Source organism: Dama dama, chromosome 9 (genome assembly GCF_033118175.1).
Source record: "Dama dama isolate Ldn47 chromosome 9, ASM3311817v1, whole genome shotgun sequence".
NCBI classification, from domain to species: domain Eukaryota; kingdom Metazoa; phylum Chordata; class Mammalia; order Artiodactyla; family Cervidae; genus Dama; species Dama dama.
Window position 1 is genome coordinate 64,465,469 of NC_083689.1, and position 21,165 is coordinate 64,486,633.

The 21,165-nt window shown below is 50.3% G+C and overlaps 2 protein-coding genes and 1 long non-coding RNA gene across 11 annotated transcripts in view; 2 read left to right on the plus strand and 1 right to left on the minus strand.

The window, feature by feature from the left end:
* Nucleotides 1–6,158: 6,158 nt before the first annotated feature.
* Nucleotides 6,159–14,350, plus strand: GPX3 (glutathione peroxidase 3). Its single transcript, XM_061151767.1, has 5 exons — nucleotides 6,159–6,319; nucleotides 10,851–11,004; nucleotides 12,219–12,336; nucleotides 12,772–12,871; nucleotides 13,306–14,350. Exons 1-5 carry the CDS (start codon nucleotides 6,233–6,235, stop codon nucleotides 13,525–13,527), a joined length of 681 nt encoding a protein of 226 aa, XP_061007750.1. The 5' UTR covers nucleotides 6,159–6,232; the 3' UTR covers nucleotides 13,528–14,350.
* Nucleotides 14,351–14,892: 542 nt separating this feature from the next.
* Nucleotides 14,893–21,165, minus strand: part of TNIP1 (TNFAIP3 interacting protein 1) — a 50,934-nt gene continuing 44,661 nt past the window's right edge. For 7 of the 9 annotated variants that reach the window (XM_061151758.1, XM_061151765.1, XM_061151764.1 and 4 more), the window contains 6 exons: nucleotides 20,448–20,576; nucleotides 18,938–19,063; nucleotides 18,363–18,428; nucleotides 17,516–17,707; nucleotides 16,606–16,696; nucleotides 14,893–15,398 (listed from right to left, as the gene is read on the minus strand). In XM_061151758.1, the coding sequence (XP_061007741.1) occupies nucleotides 15,364–15,398; nucleotides 16,606–16,696; nucleotides 17,516–17,707; nucleotides 18,363–18,428; nucleotides 18,938–19,063; nucleotides 20,448–20,576 (639 nt within the window). In that variant the 3' untranslated portion in view covers nucleotides 14,893–15,363. The remainder of the gene's footprint in view (nucleotides 15,399–16,605; nucleotides 16,697–17,515; nucleotides 17,708–18,362; nucleotides 18,429–18,937; nucleotides 19,064–20,447; nucleotides 20,577–21,165) is intronic. The other 2 variants (XM_061151760.1, XM_061151766.1) reach the window with 1 other exon arrangement.
* On the plus strand, nucleotides 17,715–18,914 carry LOC133062576 (uncharacterized). Its single transcript, XR_009694211.1, has 3 exons — nucleotides 17,715–17,876; nucleotides 18,165–18,329; nucleotides 18,739–18,914. It is a non-coding gene; the product is annotated as an uncharacterized LOC133062576 (long non-coding RNA).

The following is a 21,165-nucleotide window of genomic DNA, read 5'->3' on the forward strand; positions in this document are numbered from 1 at the left end:
AGTCCAGACTCTTGGTCCAAAACTTTCTCAAGTATCCCCTTGACATGACCCTCTGTGTTGGGAAAGGGGTGATGATGCTGTGGACCTGATCTAGCCATTTGCTAGCTGTGGTCATCGTGGGGAAAGAGAAGCAGGAGGGGTGATAGGCTACCCACCCCATCCAGTTGTCCTACTCTAGAGTTTATTCATTCCCCAGTAGTTCTCATTGGTTTTATGCGTTGTCAGTTAACCAGAGGAAGTAGAATATGGGTAGTCCACTGTTTAGTGACTGTTTATGAAGATCATTATTCCTCCAGAAATAGTCTCCCAGCCAAACAATAACAGAGCGGATGGAGGGCAGGAGGAATGAGGCCAGCAGATAGCATAGGTAGGGCTCCCTGCTACTAAGAATCGGGGGAAAGGCTATATGTGTTAGGTTCCACTGACACATAAGAACTTCCCAAAGAAGGGAAGCGACACTTTGAAAGTTTCGGACTGTATCCAGCCCAGATGTGACTCTTTATTTACTGTGGGATCCTGGACAAATCATTCGGCCTTTCAGAACCTCAGCCTCTCAAATGAGAGGGTTGAATGAGATGGTTTTTAGGGACTCTTTTCCATAACTCTCCCCACAAATGAAGTGAGTTTTAGAGGAAGTGAGAGTCAGTAACTCCATTTCAGATAAACTCAATAAACCTAGTATTTGCCAGGCCAGATCCTGTTGAAGTTTAATTGGGAGATCTGAGGAATAGAGTTAACACAGCAGGCCTGAGACTGCTATCCTTAGAAAGATCTGTTTGCACAATTGGCCCTGGGTTGACATTCCGGAACTTTGATTTCAACGGATTCCCACAATTCCCAGAACTGATAACAGTGGCTCACTTAAGCCTAGACTATTTGGATAAACAATGTGGCTGGTGCTGAACACCTGTTTTTCTTCTGGGAGTCTGGCACTTTGGTACATGCTAGGTGGAGGATGCCTACAAGGCCAGCCCCCAACAAAAACTGAGCACTGGCCTTCCCTGGCGGTCCAGTGGTTGGGTATCTGCCTGCTAATGCAGAGAACATGGGTTGGATCCCTAGTCTAGGAGGACTGCTCATGATGAAGGGCAACTGAGCCCACATGCCCCAACTACTGAGCCAGCACTCTAGAGCCCATGAGCTGCATCTACTGAAGCTCTGCACCTAGAGCCCATGCTCTGCAACAAGAAAGCCACCACAATGAGAAGCCCACGCAGTGCAACTTGAGAGTAGCCCCTGCTAACTGCAACTAGAGAAAGCCTGTGCACCGCAACCAAGACCCAGAGCCACCAAAAATAAATAAAAACCAATCACTGAATCTAATGGGGTTCCTCAGAGGACACTTTACATGTATTGTCACAGTCTACTGCTAGAGAATTAAGTACATCCTGTGTGATTCAACTGGGAGAGGCCTCTTGGAAGCTTGTGCCTGGTTTCCCTCAGTCTTTTTCCCATGAACTTTTTCCTTTTGCTGATTTATTCTGTAAACTTTTGCTGTAATAAAGCATAGTGTGGGTATGATTATATGCTGAGTTCTGTGAGTCCTGATAGTAAATCATTGAACTGGTAGGTGGTCTTGGGAACTTCAGACAGGGCATAAGCCTAGATTTCACAGAAACAACCATAATCCTAGCAATCTTTTAGGAATATACAGCTTAAACTAGCACTATCCAACAGAAATATAGTATCAGTTGCATGTGTAATTCAAATTTTTCTATCAGTCACATTTTACTTAGTAAAAAGAAACAAGTGAAGTTAATTTCAATATAACTTCTTTAACCCAAATATAAAAATATTAAATGTTACCATGTAATGATATAAAAATTTATTCAGATATTTTAATTTTTTTCTTTTCTAACTAAGTCTTCAAAAACCAGTGTGTTACTTTATACTCACAGCACATCTCAGTTTGGACTAATCACATTCCAAGTGCTCACTAGCCACACCCAGCTAGTGGCTGACAAGTGAAATAGCACAGAGTTAGAGATTAGCATCTTGTCAGAATCTTGGTTTTGCCACCCACCAACTGGATGGCCTTAAGCAAAGTCATTTAACTAATATATTAGTTTCTTCATCTCTAAAATGGGTATAATAATGTTAGCTACCTCATTAAGTTACAGGAATTCCATAAGTATGGGATTGCAAAGAGTCAGACACGACTGAGCGACTGAACTGAACTGAGTGCCTAGTATGTATAGGATGTTGGGTGAATGTTGACTGTTACTCTTATCATCCAAAAGGTTGGCCTTTGAGATTAATTTGCTCAATTCTTCATTCCATAGATAAAGAAACTGAGGCCCAGAGTTTGGAAGGCACCGATTTCAAAAGCAGAGGCTCCAGCCACCTCTTTTCCTGTCCCCTGGCTAGCTCTAAGATTGCATCTGCCAATTATTTAGGAATCCAGCAGCTTCGGGGCCCTACCTGGATTCTGCCATCCCTTCTTGATTATAAAAATGGGCCACCATTGGAGTTGGCATGAAGTGGTGGGGCCTGGGCCTCCCTTCTGCTACCCCCTGCCCCCCATCTGGGTTGGGCTGGCTGACCTCATCACTGAGTCCAACTCTTACTCAGCACTGATAGGGTTGGTTTCCATTGTTTTCACTTTTCACTGCCCTTCTTGTTTATTAACTCATGTACTATCTCCTTCTAAGACACAGAGCATCAGCACTTTTTTTAAAACCTCCTTTTAATCATCTACAGTCCCTGTTCACCCACCAAGCAGGTAGGTAGTGAATGTGCCTAAAAAAGAGAGTGAAGAGGGACTTGGTGCTCACTTATCTGAGATGCAGTAGAGCAGCTTCTCAGGCTGGAAGCAAAACTGGCTTATGATTCCTCTGCAACATCTGTCTCCACCCTTCCTTTCCTGAAACCCAAATGCAAATCATCTACTCTCCTCTGACAAGCTCACTCAGCATAATTCATGGTGTCTCAAATCTTCCCAGCAGCTGGAATCAGACCAGTTTTGTGGGCTCAGAGCTAGACTAAAATTCTACTTATTCAATTTGCCAAATAATGTTTATTTAGCATTCATTTATTTAATATTTACTGAGCATCTAATGTGTATTAAGCCCTCTGCAAAGTGGTGAGAATGAGACTTTCGTGGACCTTATGATTTAGTGTGAAAAGGGGACAAATAAGAAATAATGGTAAGGTAAATGGTAAACAAAGGTTAATGTATAAAATGTCAAATGCTCTAGGAATTATAATAAATCAAGGGGACCCGAACAAAACTCTTTCCTTAAGAAATGACATCTGCACTGAGACCTGAAAATGGTAGGAGAGAACCAGTAAAAGAGAACATAGAGAGTTCCAGGTAGAGGCAACAACATAGCTGGAGATGAGAGAGAATGGCATGTTGGAACAACTGGAGAACAGTCCAGTACAGCTGGGTAGAGAGAGCAAGAGGAGTGTGGCAAAAGACAAGCAAGTGGCCAGATTTGGAGGATATTGTCCTAAGGGCTAAGGAATTTGGACTTTAACCTGAAGGCCAGGGGAAACAGCCTGGTGCAGAATAACATCTTTCAAAACAGGATTCCAGGGAACAAATCAACCAAATGTGCTAAAAAGGCTGATGGTAAAAAAGCTAGCAAGCATGATATTCATCCTTGTCTTCATGATCTTTGTACTGAGGTTCGAAACTCCTTTGAAAGTAGTATACAACATGAAGGCCCAATCCAGTGGCAGGCTATGCTCCCTAACCTCCCACCCACTGTTCATGAGATCAGTACTCCCGAGTCTGGTTTAGCCCAGGTTTTCCTTAGACCCTTGGAGCTGCAGAGCCCACCATGGAGAGATTGCCAAGGACCCCTGTTTAACAGATGGACCAGAGAAGGAAAGTCACTTGTCTGTGGCCCCACTGGAAGCCTAAGGCTCTGACTCCTTGTTTTCCCCAAAGAAATTGAACACAAGGGCTAGGATTAGAGTAACGCAATTCAGGCACTCAGGGTGCACCATTTAAGCAGGCACTCACTCACGGGTGCCATCTCTGCACTAGCCTCACCCTAGTCCTGGCTCTGTTGGACTCACTTTGAAGGCAGGGATTGTAACTTCCAGAAAACTCTCTGGCATCTTTCATGGTTTTTTTGTTTGTTTTAAGATTTTTTGTTTCGATGTGGACCAATTTTAAGGTCTTTATTGAACTTGTTACAGTACTACTTCTGTTGTTTATGTTCTGGTTTTTTGGCTGTGAGGCATGTGGGATCTTAGCTCCCTGACCAGGGATCGAACCCATGCCTTCTGCATTAAAAGGTGAAGTCTTAACCACTGGACCACCAGGAAAGTCCCCTCTTTCATGGTGTTGACAAGGTGCTAGGCACATATTGCGAGGAATCCTAGATGCCTACTGATGCAAATGAATAATGGATTTCTGACAAACTATGTATACAGATGTTTGTATCTTTGGGTAAATATGACCTTAAAGATACAACAGAACAAAGTCCAGAGGGCCCAAGAATGTACTCTAGGCCTGGATTCTGGTCCCGTCTCGGCCACCAATTTGCTGTGGGTAAATTGCTCCCCATCTCTAGGCTTCAGCAAAATGAGGCCATTGAATAAATAATATTTGTTGACTACATACACTGTGTCAGACACTGTTCAAAAGCCTTTGTGCTTTAACTCACTTAAAGTTAAAGGCCTTCAAGACTCCCTTCACTTTAACAAGCTGTGGTTTGAGGTAAGGAAGGCTTCACAGAGAATGTGGGATCAAGACAGCCTTTCCAAATTCCCATGGGGACCATACCATCTTAAATCATGATAAAGCCATGGTATCTCAAGGCACTTGTCCATCAGAAGACACAGAATCACCTGCCTCAGAGTCAGCTTTAGAACATGGCTGAAGGTGGAGTCTCAGTCTTTGCCCCTAGAAATTGTAATGCAGTGATTCTGAAGGGGGACCTAGGTATCTGTATGAAAAGCTTCTCAGATGACTCATTTAGTCTGATTTGGGAAGCACTGACTCCAACACATACCGTTGTCTATGGATAGAATCATGCATGGACCTCGAACTGCCTGACCTGGTCATCAGCATCTCAAAGCAGAGAAACAAATTCATTGATTTTTTTTTTTTTTTTTTTTGGCATGTGGGATCTTAGTTCCCTGACCAGGGATTGAAACTGTGCCCCCTGCACTGGACATACAGAGTTTAAACCACTGAAAAAGAAACTGCAGTCAGTCATGTCTGACTCTTTGCGACTCCATGCACTGTGGCCCGCCAGGCTCCTCTGTCAATGGGATTTTCCAGGCAAGGATACTGGAGTGGGTTGCCATTTCCTTCGCCAGGGTATCTTCCCAACCCAGGATCGAACCTGGGTCTCCGGCATTGCAGGCAGATTCTTTACCATCTGAGCCACCAGGGAAGCCTTAAACCACTGAACTATCAGGGAAACCCCCAAATCCGTTGACTGATTAATGCCACAAATACTAAGCACCTGATGTGTCCTAGGCCCTGTGCCAGCTGTTGATTATGGTCCCTACTCTTAAGGGACTCCTGGTCTAGGTCTGTCACTTATTTTTAGGAGCAAGTCATCTAGCTAGAACCAGAAGGGCCTTAGACAGCATCAACCAATCCCATCATGCAGTTGGGGAAACTGAGACCCAGAGAGGGAAAGCAATATGTTCAAGACTACACAGGGAGTAAATGTATTTTCTGCTCTCAAACCAGCTGAGGAATCCCAATGTTTTTCTAGGGAAAGGGGCTGAATTCAAAAATTCTAGAGCAGTCGATTCGTTGCTGTTTAAGCACTAAGCCTGCATAGAGTAAATATTCCTGGAGGTCTCACTTCAGATCTTGCTGACATTTTAAGTCCTTGATATCCCATATCTACCAGAATGCAGGCAGGAGGAAACAGGGAACACCGAGGGAAGTTCCATCAATTCTTTGGTGCTTTTTAAAGCCCCTCCTCTGGCTGGGCTGAGGACACGGTGCTTGCCTCTTCCAGCACTTTGGAGTTGAAAGAAGAGGGGGCTGCCTCACAGGTTCACAAGCACCTCGCTCCCATCTCTCAGCCCAGACTTGCTTATGTCACTGTCGCCCAGCGGGGGAAGCGGAGGGGAAGTCTTGCCCGCCCCTGAAATGCCAGGCGCCTTGCGATTGGCTACAAAGGCTCCGGCCCGGCCGCGGATTGGTCATCGCTGAGGGCTTGAAAGGTGGATGAGAGCAGACGACACCTCAGACGGACCGTGGCCCGGGATCAGACAGTGTCTGCAGCGAGCCGAGACGCGCCCCCAGCCCATCATGGCCCGGCTCTTCCGGGCATCCTGCCTTCTCTCCCTGCTCCTGGCCGGCTTCATTCCGCCGAGCCAGGGACAGGAGAAGTCGAAGGTGAGTGAGCCTCGGGGTGGGGGGCCAGGGAAAGAACACAGCCCGCAGGTGTCACCATCTCTCGGTGAGGGCTTCCCTCAAGAAGGGTGACACCTAGGTGCGAGAGACGCCCTTAACTCCCGTTGCCTCCCTCTTTGGCGTACTCAGACTGTCGTCAGACTCTTCGCAGTTTTATCTGCTGGAGATCAGGGTGCCCCGGGTGGGCGGAATGAATGAGGGAGGAAGGTTTGTCTCTCCAGAGTTCACACTTTCTTCCCCACCGCTACCTCCGGGCCGCCTTGCTTCATCCAAACCACCGTATGTTTCTGAGACCCTTCCCTTCCAGTGGACCCTGAAGAGGGTGGGGGGGCCCAGAAAATGGCCTGGAGACTCGGAGTCTGGGTGGCTGCAGAATTCCCAGGGAGAACGGCAGGCAACGTGTGGTGCCCAAATAGCCCAAGCCCGGGTAGGATTCTGGGATACTGGTAAAAGAGGCTGACAGAACGAGCTCTGGGCTCACAGCAAGAACGCCCAGGGCACTGACTAGACCTCTCATCCTTTGTGGACCTCAGTTTCTCCATCCGCTGGAGGTGAGAGCACAGGGCACAAAGAGGCTGATGACTTCAGAGGGGATGCTTGGAGAAGCTGCAAAATCCACACACCGTTCTCTGAAGGGTTTCCTGTTTGGGGCAGCCTCAGTACCCACCAGCCACAACCCCTATTGGCCTGCTGGCTCCATAGGAGAGGCAGAATTCTCTTGAGCTTGGGTCTACCCTCAGTAGAGTGTGTGGTCCTTAGCTAGAGTGGGGGTGCTGAGGTCAGGAGCAGGGGTGACCCAGCATGTTTAGACCTCTCCTCTTCCCCAGGGTGGGGAGTCAGGAGCCAGGCATAGACCCAAAGAGAGAGATTTCTGGTTCCAGCCTCCCAATACATACACACACCAACACACACACACACATACACACACCCCTCACCTGCATAAAATCAGGAAGCTTTGAGCTTCTGTGTTTCTCAAATCTTCCATTCTAAGATCTTATGACTCCACAATTCTATTTCCTTAATCCTATCTATTGTTCAGGAAGCCCATTAAAAATGCAAGGTTACTTCTGCTTGTTTCTATCCCCAGTCCTGTTCTCAGCCTAAATTCTAATCGGTCTGCCTCTCCTGGGAGTCAGCCTAGAGACTGAATGGTTATGGGGCCACTTCCTCCTAGCCTCTGGCTTTGTATCCAGTCTTGTTCATAATCTCCAATTCAGAAGGTATTTTCCAGGGCAGGGATGGGTCTGAGTTTTGATATTAGGGTGTGGAACTGAAGTGAGGGCAAACCATGGGTAGGGCAGTATCATGGAGTCAGTCCTATAACCTCAGTTTGGGGAGAAGCAGAGATGGGAAGATGGAGCCCTGTTTCAAGAAGGTGGAGCTAAGAACATGGATCCCATGAATAGCTCATCATAGCCATGTGTTCTCTGTAGAACTCTGGGGAGGAATAGATGGATTCAGAGAAAACAGGATGGGTATGGTCTAGAAAAGCCTTAGGGTGGGGTGTGATCATATCAGATGCAACCAGCTAGGACTTGTTAGCCCATGACAGTCTGGTCCTGCCCCATCTTTCCTCCTAGGTCTTGAGAGGGTTGAAATGTCATAGCGTCTGGTTCTAGGACTCAATCACTACTTATCTTACCCCCAGCTCCAGGGCCGAGGCAGGAGGCCAGGGGCAAGTGGAGAAAAGGATGGACAAAGGGCGACAGCCCCAGAGGGATATTTGCCTCCACCCAATTCAAAGGGAGGGGCTGGGGAACAAAGCCTTTCCTCGCTGTCCCCTCTCCAGTCCATCCTAAGGCTGCCCAGGCTCCCTGTCCTTCCCTTACAAAAGGACTTCACAGAGGCTAGAGAGAATAACAGCTGCTGACGTGCGTGGGCTCCTAGTAACCGCTGGTTTCTAGGTGACTAAATCAGGCAGATAAAATGAAGGAACCACTGGCTGACAGTCAGAGCTGAACAGCCCTCTAGACAGCCCTGAATCTGACCCCATCTCATAATCAAGGAGCCAGAGCCCCAGAGAAGGGACAGGACTAGTCACATGTAGTCGCATGGGAGGCCCGGCCAGGCCTAGAACTCAGGTCTCCTGCCCCCAGTCCAGCTCTCCCCTCATACGTTCACACTGTTGGGAGTGGTAAGAGGAGTGAGGAGAGAGACACAGGACCAGCAGTGCAAGCCAGCCGGGGTCCTGGCAGGGACTCACCTCCCACTCTCAAGCTATCTGAACTCTCCTGTCTTATGCAATTGTGGGAGAACTGAGGTAACCTCCCCACCCCCATCTCCTCTGACCTCCTGGTTAAGGTGCAGGGTTCTGGGACTCCAGGGACCCACTAGAGGAGGGGCAGGGCCTATAAGGAGGTGGGGCGCATGCTCAGTACTGAGAGCAGGCTGTGGCTCTTTCCCCTACCATGGTCACTCTCCGACCCCTCTTGGTCTGCACCCACAGCATCAGCATTGCAGCCCCAGTAGAAAACAGGAGGCTTTGTCACAGGTCCCTTTTCTTGGACATACTCTGCCCAGTGCATCAGCTTCCTCATACCGGCTGGGGAACATCCAAGTCTTCTTCACAGTAACACAGCAGCGTCAGGGCCCTTTACCCTACCCCTTGATGGGAGAATGGGGGCTGGGTTTCTTTCCAAGAGGCTTTCAAGATGGTTTTAATCTACTAGCAAATTCCCACAGCCATTTTGGGAGACAGGTGGTTTTTCCCTCGCCCGTCAACAGATGAAATCTCAGATTGAAAATGACTTGCTCAGGGACACACAGCCAGCAAGACTCAAATCTAATGACAGGAGAGTCCCCTTGCCCCACCCCACCCTGAAAATGGGCTTAGAAGCTGAACCTCCCACTGTTTTCAAGCTTCCCTTATTTAGACACCCTCTTGGCTTTTTTTTTTTTTCCTCCCTATTTCACTGTTTGTTTTTGGGCCAGGGCGGAGTGGAGAGGCAGGCAGGAGGCCTGCCCTTCTGGCTGCTAGACCCCTGTGACCAGTTAGGGTGTGTTTGTTGTGTCCTGGCTGTTTGCATTTGGAGCTGGAGCTGACCCCAGCTGGGGCCCAAGAGGCCCAGGGGCTGGAGGAATGTCTGAGGCCTGCCTCTGGCACCCACCAGAAGTCACGGGGCATGGAATATTAGACTCACGTGAAGCAGGGAATTCATACCCGAGCCAAGAAGAATGCTTGCAGCAGTCAGGGAATGGCCATGTGGAAAGAGTCCAGCTCCGCCAGCTCAGCAGGCCTACGGAGTCTCCAAGACAGAGTGGCTTTCTTACGCCTGCCCAGGGCTACACCCTACCAGCCCAGACGGCTCTCTTCACTCGGTTGGGCCCAGGTGCACCTCACCTTAACAGCAAGTCTTCCAGGACTGGCCAGAACAGAGTGCGTGAATTTGCCTCTCTTAACTCCAACCACCTGCATCTGGTCTATAATACTAGCTTGCATTCAGTTTGTTTATTGTCTTCCCGCCTCTCCTCAGATGTCCAGGCCAGGACTGCCAGCCCACCTGCTAATTGTGGTAGTGATGCAATGATGCTCTCTCAAGAGTAAACCCAGATTTTTGTAGTCTGCATCAAAAAATGGTAGAGATGAGATGAGGCTAGAGTGGGGGGTGGGGTGGGTGTAAATTCAGCATCCCACTTGCTGGCAGTAATCCATTCCCTCTTCTCCCACCGAGAGCGATGCTGTCAAGCCATCATGGTTCAGAACAGCTGGTCCAGTTCAAGGTTCTCACTTTATAAATGAGGACACTGAGGCCCAGAGAAGAGAAAGGGCAAGTCCAAGACCACACAGGGAGTTAGAGGCAGAGCTGGTTCCCCAACTCACAGCCCATTGTGCACTGACTCTACTAGTCTGGAGGTGGACTGTGGAGCAGCAACTGGTCAAAGAGGAAGGCCTTAAGGTCACTGTCACACTGCTCAACGCAGGGAACATTGGATCTATGCCAGGCACTGGGCTTTATCCTGACCATCCCATTTAATCCTCCCAGCAGGCCTGGCCCCATTCCTGGACCCCTCCTACTTCCCTATTTTTGAACAACAGCCTCAGCTTTCCAGTTCTCCAGATTGGAAACGCCTGAATCACCATTTTCCACACTGTTGTTTCCTCATTTCTGTTCAGCTCTTCCTTCATGACGGTCTACTTCTGGCTCTCATCACCACTTGCCTGCGTTATCCTAACAGCTTCCCAGTCTCCACCATCCCATCCAATAACACCGGCATGGGGGTAGTCTCCCTCACAGCCTGCCTGGTGGCTGTCTAAATTGACAAGTGATGCAGAAATAATGACCATAGTTATTTCTCCAAGTTTCCATAGCACTCTCCAGCTTATTAAATGCTTTTAACATTATTATCTTATACAATGAATTAGAAGACTTCAGTTCTAGTCCAGTTTGAATTCTTGGGCAAGTCAAGACCACGTGGGCAAATGTGTTCCGCCACTCCCTGGTATCTTGAAAATGGTGGTGTCCGAGTTCCCTTCAGGGTCTAACCGCTCCCTGGTACTGGTCTTGTCTTGCAGACGGACTGCCATGCTGGTGTGGGTGGCACCATCTATGAGTACGGGGCCCTCACCATCGATGGGGAGGAATACATCCCCTTTAAGCAGTATGCTGGCAAATACATCCTCTTCATCAACGTGGCCAGCTACTGAGGCCTGACAGGCCAGTACGTTGGTAAGAGCCACTCCTTCTTCCCTTGCTGTGTTTGGGGCTGTTTCTGCCAGTTGGGCACATTCCAATCACGGGAGCTTTTCTGGTGCAAGGAGAATGGGGGTGATGGTCATCATGAGATTTCAAACCCTGTACCTGAATCCTACTGTGTTTTGTGGTTCTGTGAAAATAATTATATAACCTGAGGTCTGATCCCCTACAAACATGTTCTAGAAGATTCTCAGTTATCCTTCATCCCTGGGTATCTCAATTGCCCTAAAAGAAAAAGGATGGAGGAGGTTAGGTTTGTGCTTGGAACTTCCTTTCATTGGAGTAAGAAACAGTAGCTTCCTCTTGCTGAGAAATTCTCCCCTATCCTCAGCCCATCTGCCTCAGTGCTTCTCTTGGCCCCTGGCCTGAGTCCCCAGAGTTTGTGTGTTAGTGATAGAACCAGGTTTCATGATCCCCGGGATTCCCTACTTCTTTCTCCTTAGCTGGGTCAGAGTCAAAAGCCAGGGGACAGGCAAGCCAAAGGCATCTGACAGCACCCACCAGAAAATGCTTTGAGGGTGTGGGAAGGAGGCAAGAGCAATCTAACATAGAATGTTCTGCCTGACAGTCATGGGCAAATTCCTGGAAGTGGAATGACAGTGAACTGGACGACCCAGTGGGTAGTGAGCGCTCTGTCTTGAATGTTTCCATGACGTAGCCCTTGGAATAGAGCAGAGTGCATTTGGACAAGAGGTGGGCTGAGCGTAGATTCTGCACAAGAGGCCTGGAGGCACTGAGAGGAGTGAGAGCTGGGCCAGGATCTCCCCTGGGCCCCTAAACACCCAAAGTATAGGAGGGGTGTAAGGGCTCCATCCCACCCCAGGGAAGTCATCTGCCTTCTGCCCAGGGATGGATGATTCTCACTCCAGGAAACTCAGTCCTGAGAGTCCTGAAGGAGCCCACAGCCTACAGGCCCAGGTGGTGGGTTTAGGCAGTGGGTGACTGATTACTAATTTGAGGAAGCACATTGTTCTCTTCTCCCCCAAACCTCCAACCCATCCAGGTTGGACTCCGTAGGACAGGGCTTGAATGCCAGCAATGCCACACTCAATGGATTATCTTGGGCAAGTCCCTTCCCATCAGGCCTCAGTGATTTCAGCTATACAATGGGATGGGTAGGTGGATGGTACATGGGAGGTGGGACTCCTCACCAGGCTATCCCCGTCTCTGCTCTCTCCCTGTTCCAGAACTGAATGCACTGCAGGAAGAGCTTGAACCATTTGGTCTGGTCATTCTGGGCTTCCCCTGCAACCAATTTGGAAAACAAGAACCAGGAGAGAACTCGGAGATCCTAGCCTCCCTCAAGTGAGTGCTGATTCAGTGTCCTGAGAAAGCTCCTCTAGCAAGCCCCTCCCACCCTGTGCCCCAGCCCAGGCTCCAGGTATCTTTTATGCTGGCCTCTACTCATGGCCTCATCCACTAAGAACTACTCTCTCCTTCCAGGAACTCTGTTTAGTGGAACAAGCGGAAGGGGTACCAGGAGAGAGACAGGGTCAGGGATGATGGCTGTCAGCCACGTTGGGGGAAGGGGAGGACAGGTTGAGGGCAGGGGTTAATGAGAAGTTACCAAATTGTAGGAAGACTGCAGACCCACATTATACCTGTGCCCATTTAATAGTCACAGGTTCCCACTGCCCATTATAGCATAAAATCTAGATTCCCAACCCCTCTTCCCCAGTTCTGTCCCCTCTTATGTCTGAGCCCGTGTCCCTGGGACCCACACAAAAACATTCCTCTTAGGTATGTTCGACCAGGTGGGGGCTTCATCCCCAATTTCCAATTGTTTGAGAAAGGCGATGTGAACGGGGAGAAAGAGCAGAAGTTCTACACGTTCCTGAAGGTGAGTACACAGCCAAGCCACATTCCTGAAGGTGAGTTCACAGTCAAGCTCCGCAGAGCCTCTCTCCCTGGGTGATGCTGGCTCCGGATGGGGCTGCAGCTGCTCCTGGCCCCAGGAGCCTGTGCCACCCTCCTTTGTTCCTGGGCTCTTGGGGAGTTTCCTGCATCTGATTATTATTCTAACTAGAGGGCTTTGTAGGCCCTAGGGGCTCATCAACTCATTTTACAGATAGGCCCCAGAAGGGACAAGTTAGGGTCTCACAATCTGCTAGAACCAAAGCTGGTGCTGGGATTCAGTTTTCTAACTCCCAACCTGGTGCTCTTTTCTCAATGCCAGGCTATTCTCCTTCCCCTGAGAAGTCCTGGGAAGGAGGAGGGATAAGCGGGTGGGAAGGGCCCCAGGCAGAGTTGACACTTCTCTTGTCTCTGCTCCAGAACTCCTGTCCTCCTACTTCGGAGCTCCTAGGCTCACCTGGCCGCCTTTTCTGGGAACCCATGAAGGTCCATGACATCCGGTGGAACTTTGAGAAATTCCTGGTGGGGCCAGACGGCATCCCCATCATGCGCTGGTACCACCGCACCACGGTCAACTCTGTCAAGATGGATATCCTGACCTACATGCGGCGGCGGGCAGTCATGGAGGTCAAGGGGAAGTAACTGAGGCCCATCCCACCCCCCACCCCCCATGTCCACCACACGGGCTAGGGAGGACTCTGTTCAGGAAGGAACCCATTTCTCCAACTACGCCATACTCCCGTGCTAGACCCTTTACTGTTACACAAGGCCCCAGCCTGAGATGAACGTTTGTGTCTGTACTGTTCTGCACATGGGCGTTTGCACACATGCCTACAGGAGTGTGTACACACGAGTACAGGGCCACATGTGTCAACCTGCACAAGTGTATAGGTCGCAACAGCTGTGTGCCATGGAGAATGCCAGAGAGGAACTTCCCTTTCCTTCCAGTTCTCTGTTCCAGTGATAACCATTCACTTTCAGCTGAGTCCAAACTGAAAAGCCAGCTCTAGATTCAATTGTTCTGCTTTAACCAGGACCTCACCCTACCAGGCTGGCATCTCTCACTGCCTCCAAACACCACCCAGAAGTGCCCAGAAGTTTCTGGGTCCTCCGCACTGCCTGACCCCCTCCTTCTCCACCACACAGACTCCCTCCTTCCTGAGGGCCCTCCCCCGCCCCCCACCTCCCTCAGCGTCCCGAGAGTCACCAAGGCAGCCGTGAGAGCAGGGGGCCACGTTCTCTGTGTCAGGGGGTGGCATCGCCATGAAGGAGGGGCCCGAAGCCCTTATGGGCGGACCTCCCTTGAGCCTGTCTGAGGGGCCAGCCTTTAGTGCATTCAGGCTGAGGCCCCCGGCCAGGGATGCCACCCCACTCCCTCGGGGAGTGTGTCCTCTCCCCTCACCCTGACCCGCTGGCATTAGACTCACCCCTGTCTGCCTAGTAAAGACCTTTCTGCAGCAGCTGAGCCGACTGTTGTGCTTCTTCCATGGGGCTGCCCCAGCATGGGGGCAGGAAAGCTGGAGGTGGGAGGAAGGAATGAACGGAGGGCTTTGGGTCCTTGCTTTTTGGTTTCTACCTAGGCCCACTCTGCTTCCTCACTCAGCATTTGAAGTCTATAAAACCAGCTCACATCTGCTGTCACCCCACAGTTCTCTCTAAGGCAGCTAGCACTGAGATGAGGTGTTCCATTTGACAGATGAGGAAACTAAGGCTCACAGAAGGGCCAGGCCTTGCCCAATGTCTCCTGACAAGTGAGGGGCAGGACTGGAATGTAAACTCAGGTAGCCTGACCCCCAGCCCCTGGATGCTCCACCCTCATAGAAGCTCTGAGCAGGATCCCAGGGGATACCTGCCAAGAGTAACGGCGGTGCTCTTGTGGGGGTGGGGGTGGGGGGGGGTGAGTCGGGAGGAAGAGGGCAGAGGGAAGGGGGACCAGGAAAACAGCACTCTGGTTGACAAGGAGGAGCACATTAGCCAGGGCATAAAAGAAATCCGGTCACAAAATGCTGATCTCCAACTAGGATTTATGTCCAAGATTCGTGCAAACAGCTGTCCAGGGATCAAGAACCACCCCAGTCCAGGCCTCCACACCACGAGCCTCCAGCTGAGGGCCTGGCGGCTCCAGGCTGGAGCCCCTCGGCCAACGGGGGTCTCAACTGCACCATCTGGAGATTGACATCTGCCAGCAGTGTCCGCAGAAGACGGCAGGTCCAGGCCAGATGACACCTCTCTCCACTCGGGGGCACAGTAGTGGGCTTTTCCCAGTCACTCCAAAGGAGAGGCCCAGATGGACACCTTCTGGATGGAGCCTCTCTAGTCTGCAGACCGTCCAGGTTGGGGCCAGGGCTCAAGCCGGCCATCCATCTCAGCCTCCCGAGTGGCTGCAGCTCTGGCCACACAGAGCCTGTGGCCTCTAGCTTTTCAGTAATCTGAAGTCGGCTGGCTCTGTGAGACGAAGGTGGAGCCAAGGGACTGGTTTCACTGAGGTCCTTCACGGTCATTTTTGGTGGACTCTAAATAAACAAATTTAGGACTTAAAGATGAGGTGGTACAGTAGGTTTCAAAGTCCTGTGGAAACGGATACTGTAAGAGTGGGGGAAAAAACCAGGGTTGTTGGGTGTTAATGAGTGCCAGACCCTGGTCAAAGCACCTTAGGTACATTCGTCATTCAATCCTTGCCCAGACCTAGGAAGCAGGCAGATTATTACCCCTTTATGGGGGAAGGAAGTGGGGCACAGGGGAATTTTTAAAAACTTGCTCAAGGTCCCAGGTCTAGGAGTGTTGGCACCTAGTCAGTCTGGTTCCAGATCCCAGAAATGGAGTGGCTCTGGGCGAAGGGACAGTCCTGCCCATTTGACCACCCTCTGCCCTCATCAAAGCGGGCTCCTACTGCTCCACAGCACCCCCAGGGCTCCAGGGGGAAACACGCGAAGTGACTGACCAGCCCAATGCCTCCTCCTCCCAGCCATGAGAGCCTCCAAACCACACCCTCCCTGAGTTGCCCTGCAGCCCCTGCCCACGCTACCGCAGAGGGGCCCTCGACCACCGGGCATGGCAGGCTCCATTTCTGCACAGCTGTGGCCTTTAGAAAACTCCTCTTTGTGCTGAGATGGACTTGGCCTCCCCATGGCTCCCACTAGTTGCGATTCTGTTCCCAGAAGCCCCCACAGGCAAGGCCCCATAAAAGCCTCGCAGAAAGTGAGGGAGAGACTAAGGGCCCAGAGTCCTTTCGCAACCAGCAAACAGGCCATTTTAAAATGTCCAAGGCCTGCAGGCTATCCTTAGGATAAAGACCAGCCCTCCTGTTGGGGCCTACAAGGCCCTTGAGGTGGGACCTACCAACCTCCCTCACCTCACCTTGCCTGCCTCCCTTCTCCATCTTGTTCCTGGCTCCAGCCAAGCCAGACTTCTGTTGATCCTCAAGTCAGCCACAGTTCTTCACTCCCTCCCACCAAGGCCTGTGCACTTGTCTTGGCCTCCCCAGCATCTTACACAGAGCATGGCATTTAGAACATTAAACTATAATCAATGGAAGGAATGGTTTCAACTCCTTCATGGTACAGTCACCACTCGTTTCTTCTCAACACTATTTGAGAAACCTGGGCCTCTTCTCCACTGAGATCAGAAGGTAGCAAGACTGCTCCCAAATTGGGACGACCCTGGCAGATTAAAAAGTTCTCTTTTTATAAACCAAGGCCCATTACCAGGGGCCACACTCACCTGGTTCCGTAGGCCTGGCCGTAGGTAAGTCCATCACTTGGGAGCTCTGATTACGTACCCCTCCACAGGGCAGCCGCCAGGTGTATTCTGGCTGCAACAAAATTGGTGCTTAGTAATCAATAACCATGGTAGCAATTACTGTGCCAGAACAGTACTAAGTTCATATTAATCAACTATAACTGAATTCTTACAACAACCCAGGTTACCAACCCCATTTTACAGGTTGGCAAACTGAGGCTCAAAGGGGTGGAGTAACTTGTCAAAGGTCATCCAGCTTGGCAAGTGGTCAAGCTTCGATTTGAATCCAAGGCTCACAGTCCCATAGTACACTCCAGGGTTTAAAGATGCATGTAAGGAATGGTCATGGGGGAGAAAAAGGGGGAGAAGCAGATGGGATGGGGGGCAGCTGGCACTGACCAGGTTGAGAGGGGGATGCCTGAAGGGCTGTGACAGGTGCACTGAAGAGAATGAGAAAGGGGTCAGAAACTCTGGAGACAGAATGATAAGAAGGAAAAAAGCAAAAACTTTTTTTAAAAAAAGGAAGAAAAGAGCAAAGGTAAAGAAACTGAGAAGGAAAAGAGAAGAAAAAGCAAAGGGAGAGAATGCATGGTGAAGACCTTATACCTGGTAACACGTGGAGGTCATGAAAAAGGTCAAACTCCTGGCCTGGCTGGCAGGAGAGAGCCCTCCTGCCGGCCCCGCTCCCTTACCCGGCCTTTTCTGTCCCATACCAGGGCCCTTGAGCCACCCTGAGCTGGAAGTCCTGCCCCGGGGATGGCAGGCTGCACAGCAGTCTGTTCCCAAGGGGCCAAGGATGCAGCTTCTGACATTCTCACTTGACCCTGCCCTTGGCATTTGTCTGGCTGGCCTGTGTGTGCGTCCTGGAGTGAGGGAGCGGGCACGGACTCACCAGACGGAAGAGGCGTGAGTTGGCAAGTGGGGGCGGGTGCTCCATGGCCGTGGGGGGTGGGGGGTAGCGGACCTGGGACCAGTCCTCAAAGCCGGGGTGCGGCCCAATGGGGGGCATGGGTGGGTAGGCATAGGGGCAGGCCCCGCAGAGGTGCTCCGGATGGGGCTCCAGGTGGTAGCGGTCTGCAGAGGTCTGCAAGAAAGGTGGCATCTGGCTCTGGTCTGTGACAGGCTGCATGGGCCACCCCAGTGCCATTCATCCCATCTCCCATTCTCCACTTAGGGTCTCGGTTCTCTGAAGACTGGCACGTGGCCAGGGAAGGTTGTACATGAGCCCAGAATATCAACTATGATGACAGCTGGTATGTCCTGAGCACTTGTTCTTTACCACGTACTGTTCTAAATGTTCTAGCTGCATTTTTTGTTTTATTTGTAAAGCACTTAGCACCACAGCTTAAATAAAGGGACAGAGGACCTGACATGTAGTCGAGCTCATAATTCATTCTGTCACTTGCTGGGTGTGGTGTGTGCTCAGTCACTCAACTGTGTCCGACTTTTTGTGACCCCATGGACTGTGGCTCTCCAGGCTCCTGTGTCCATGAAATTTTCCAGGCAAGAATATTGGATCAGGTTGCCATTTCTTTCTCCAGGGGATCTTCCCAACCCAGGGATCGAACCCGAGTCTCTTGTGTCTCCTGCATTGGCAGACAGATTCTTCCCCACTGTGCCATCTGGGGCCTCATTAGTTAGCTGGACACCTGAGCAACCAATGCCTCCCCCGTCAGACTGCGGCTCCCTGAAGGAGGTAAAATGCAGTAAGTACTGCCTCCACCCTCAAGCCTCCTCACCTTTGCTTTCCTCTTCTGCTGTCTCAGGGCATCTTTCGCCTTTTCCTCATCTTTGAAGGCTTTTAGCTGAGAGAAAGAGGGAGGGAGAGAAGTCTGTCAGCAGAGGCGCTTCCTGGCCAGGCCTGGATCCGGGCCTAAGCACCCCCAGGGTGGACTGGCCCTGCCTGGCCCAGCGGCAGGAAAGGGCCCTGGGGGGCAGAGCACGGCCCAGGCTGGGCACTGCGGGTGAGGACTGCTCACCACGGGCGGTCTGAACACAGGTCAGGACGGCTGCGTGAGCCTCACTGCAGCTGTGCTTCAGCATTCACGCCTTTCAGCTTCAGTGTGGGAAAGAGTAGATGGCTTAAGAGCTAATTCCTGCTTTTGCTCTTTAAAGGCATCAAAACTGATTGTGGAAAATCAGGGTTACAAGTGGAGAAGGGAAAGGACTTTCTGAGGGCCATAGAAATGTGTCAGCAGAGCTGGAAGGAGAATTGGTGAGCCTCCTGCCAACCAGTGTCACCAGGGCCCTCCAACCCATGCTCCCTCCCCATGGACACAGCCAGCTGCCCCCTCCTGGGTCCCGCTTTTCTCACCTGGGCGTGGGACAGGGTGACCTGGGCTTGCAGTTTCTCCACCTGCTTCTTCAGCTCTTCCTTCTCCTCATTCATGCGCTCCCGGTCACTACGCTCCCTCTGGAAGTCCTCCTCAAAGATCTTCACCTAGAGGGGAGGTGGAGGGGAAGGGAGAAGGGGGTGAGGGAGGAGGAACAGTTCTGAGTGGGGGCTCAGACCTGCTCAGACCCAGAATCCTGGGCCTCTGATAGGAGTCAGACATCAGAGGTGGCTTTACCCTGTCTTGAAAATGCCTATGGGGAGAGGAATAGGTGTACCTCTGGCCCCAACCCCAACTGCAGACAGAGTAGTTCTGGGTCCCTCGATCTTATATTTTGGGCTTCAACCTAGGGCTCTATTTGAAAAAAAGATCCATGGCTAAAAAACACAAAACTGGTTAACAGCCATCAAAACCAGTCCCATCCTTCCATTCTGCCAAGACCCACAGAGAGGTGGAAACCACAGAAACATCTGAGCGGAGGCCTGGAGTTCAGGTCTCCTGGTGCCAAGAGCAGGGGGCCTACAGAACCCTCCCGAGGCTCTGGGGTGGGGACTGGCGCCCTGGCAGGGAAGGGGCAGGCGGGGCCCTGTCTCTGCAGTTTCACATCCTCACTGCAGATCAGTGAGAAGCTGACCAGGCTTGAGACAATTTAGAAGGACCCGAAGCATGGCAGCAAATAGCACAGAAGCACGTGTGAGAACCAAAGCCTTCTCATCTTTCCTCACTCCTCTGTGTCCCTCAACGAGAAGGTCTGCATTTTATGTGTTTAAGCACCTTTCTAGTATTTAATTTCCCTTAAATAAAGGGACAGAGGACTCCAGCACAAAGCCGTGATCAGGCAGAAGTATCTAGCTAGAGTTTAACAACACAGTTTTGCCTTTACTGTATTTATTGCTTATAGTTACTTTCTAATTATGACAAATAATAAATGGCTTTCCCATTTGCAGGAGAAATCTAAAGTTCCCTTTTAAATATATTTATTGAGTTTATTAAAACATTTGCTTTCATGACACACACACGACTATACATAAACAGGTAACTAATAAGGTTCTATTGTACAGCACAGGGAACTCTGCCCAATACTCCATAATGACCATATGGGAAAAGACCTAAAAAAGAGTGGATATATGTATATGTATAACTGATTCACTTTTCTGTACAACAGAAATTAACAGAACATAGTAAATCAAATATACTCCAATAACAGTTCATTTTTAAAACATACATTAAAAAATTTTTTGCTTTCAAAATATTAGGGAAATAATAGCAGAGCTGGGGCATAGAAATGTTTAAATCATGACAATGGTAGAGGAATGACCTAGATAGGGATACACTGCTGGCAAGGATAAACCTATACGAGTCAGGAATCCTGGCCGATGGCCAGTGGACTGCCGATTACAGCTTGCATGACTCAAGGTCCATCCTAGGCCCTCAGGGATGCTCCAACTCCCACTGGGCACCACCTACCTAACCTGTTCCCCTCAAACCCACCTGCTGTTTCAGCAATTCGTTCTGCGTGAGCAGCTCCTGTTTCCTTAGCAGGCCTCCAGCTCCTTCTGGGCTCCCGAATGCTGTTGGAGAGGACGGGGAGGCCTGAATGCTCAGTGCTTCCTCCAGGGCCTGGAATCAGGAAGAGAGGAGATGGGCCCGTCAGCAGAAGCCCCGGGAAGTCAGGTCCCATTGAAAGGGTCAGGCCCCACTGAAAGACCCCGATCATGATAAGGATAATAATAATAACCACCACTATTTAATAAATGTCATCTTATAGATGAACACTATACACACATCATTTTACTGAATCCTGTCCATAGTCCTATGAAGAAAAATTGTGACCTTCACCCTCATTTCACAGATGTGAAAACTGAGGTTCAGACACCTGAAGGGATTTGTCCAAAGTCAGACAGCTAGTAAGTGTCAAAGCAGGTATTCAAAGCCAGTATGTGCTCTTAACCAGCAGCCTAAACTGTGGTCTTTATGTAGAAGGGAGAAATCTCCCTTTCCCTGAGGATAAGTGGCTCAATTCTTAGCACCCAGATGTAGAAAGAACACAAAGTCCTTTGGAGGAAGAAGCTCAATCTCCTGGACCTGCCCAGAGATTCTCCAGCTTCCGTAACCTATTCCCACCAAGCTAACCCCTCCATCCCCAGGTCTTCTGTAGTTAGATTAGCCTGGATTTTAATTTTTATGTAATTAATATTTTACCTTTCCA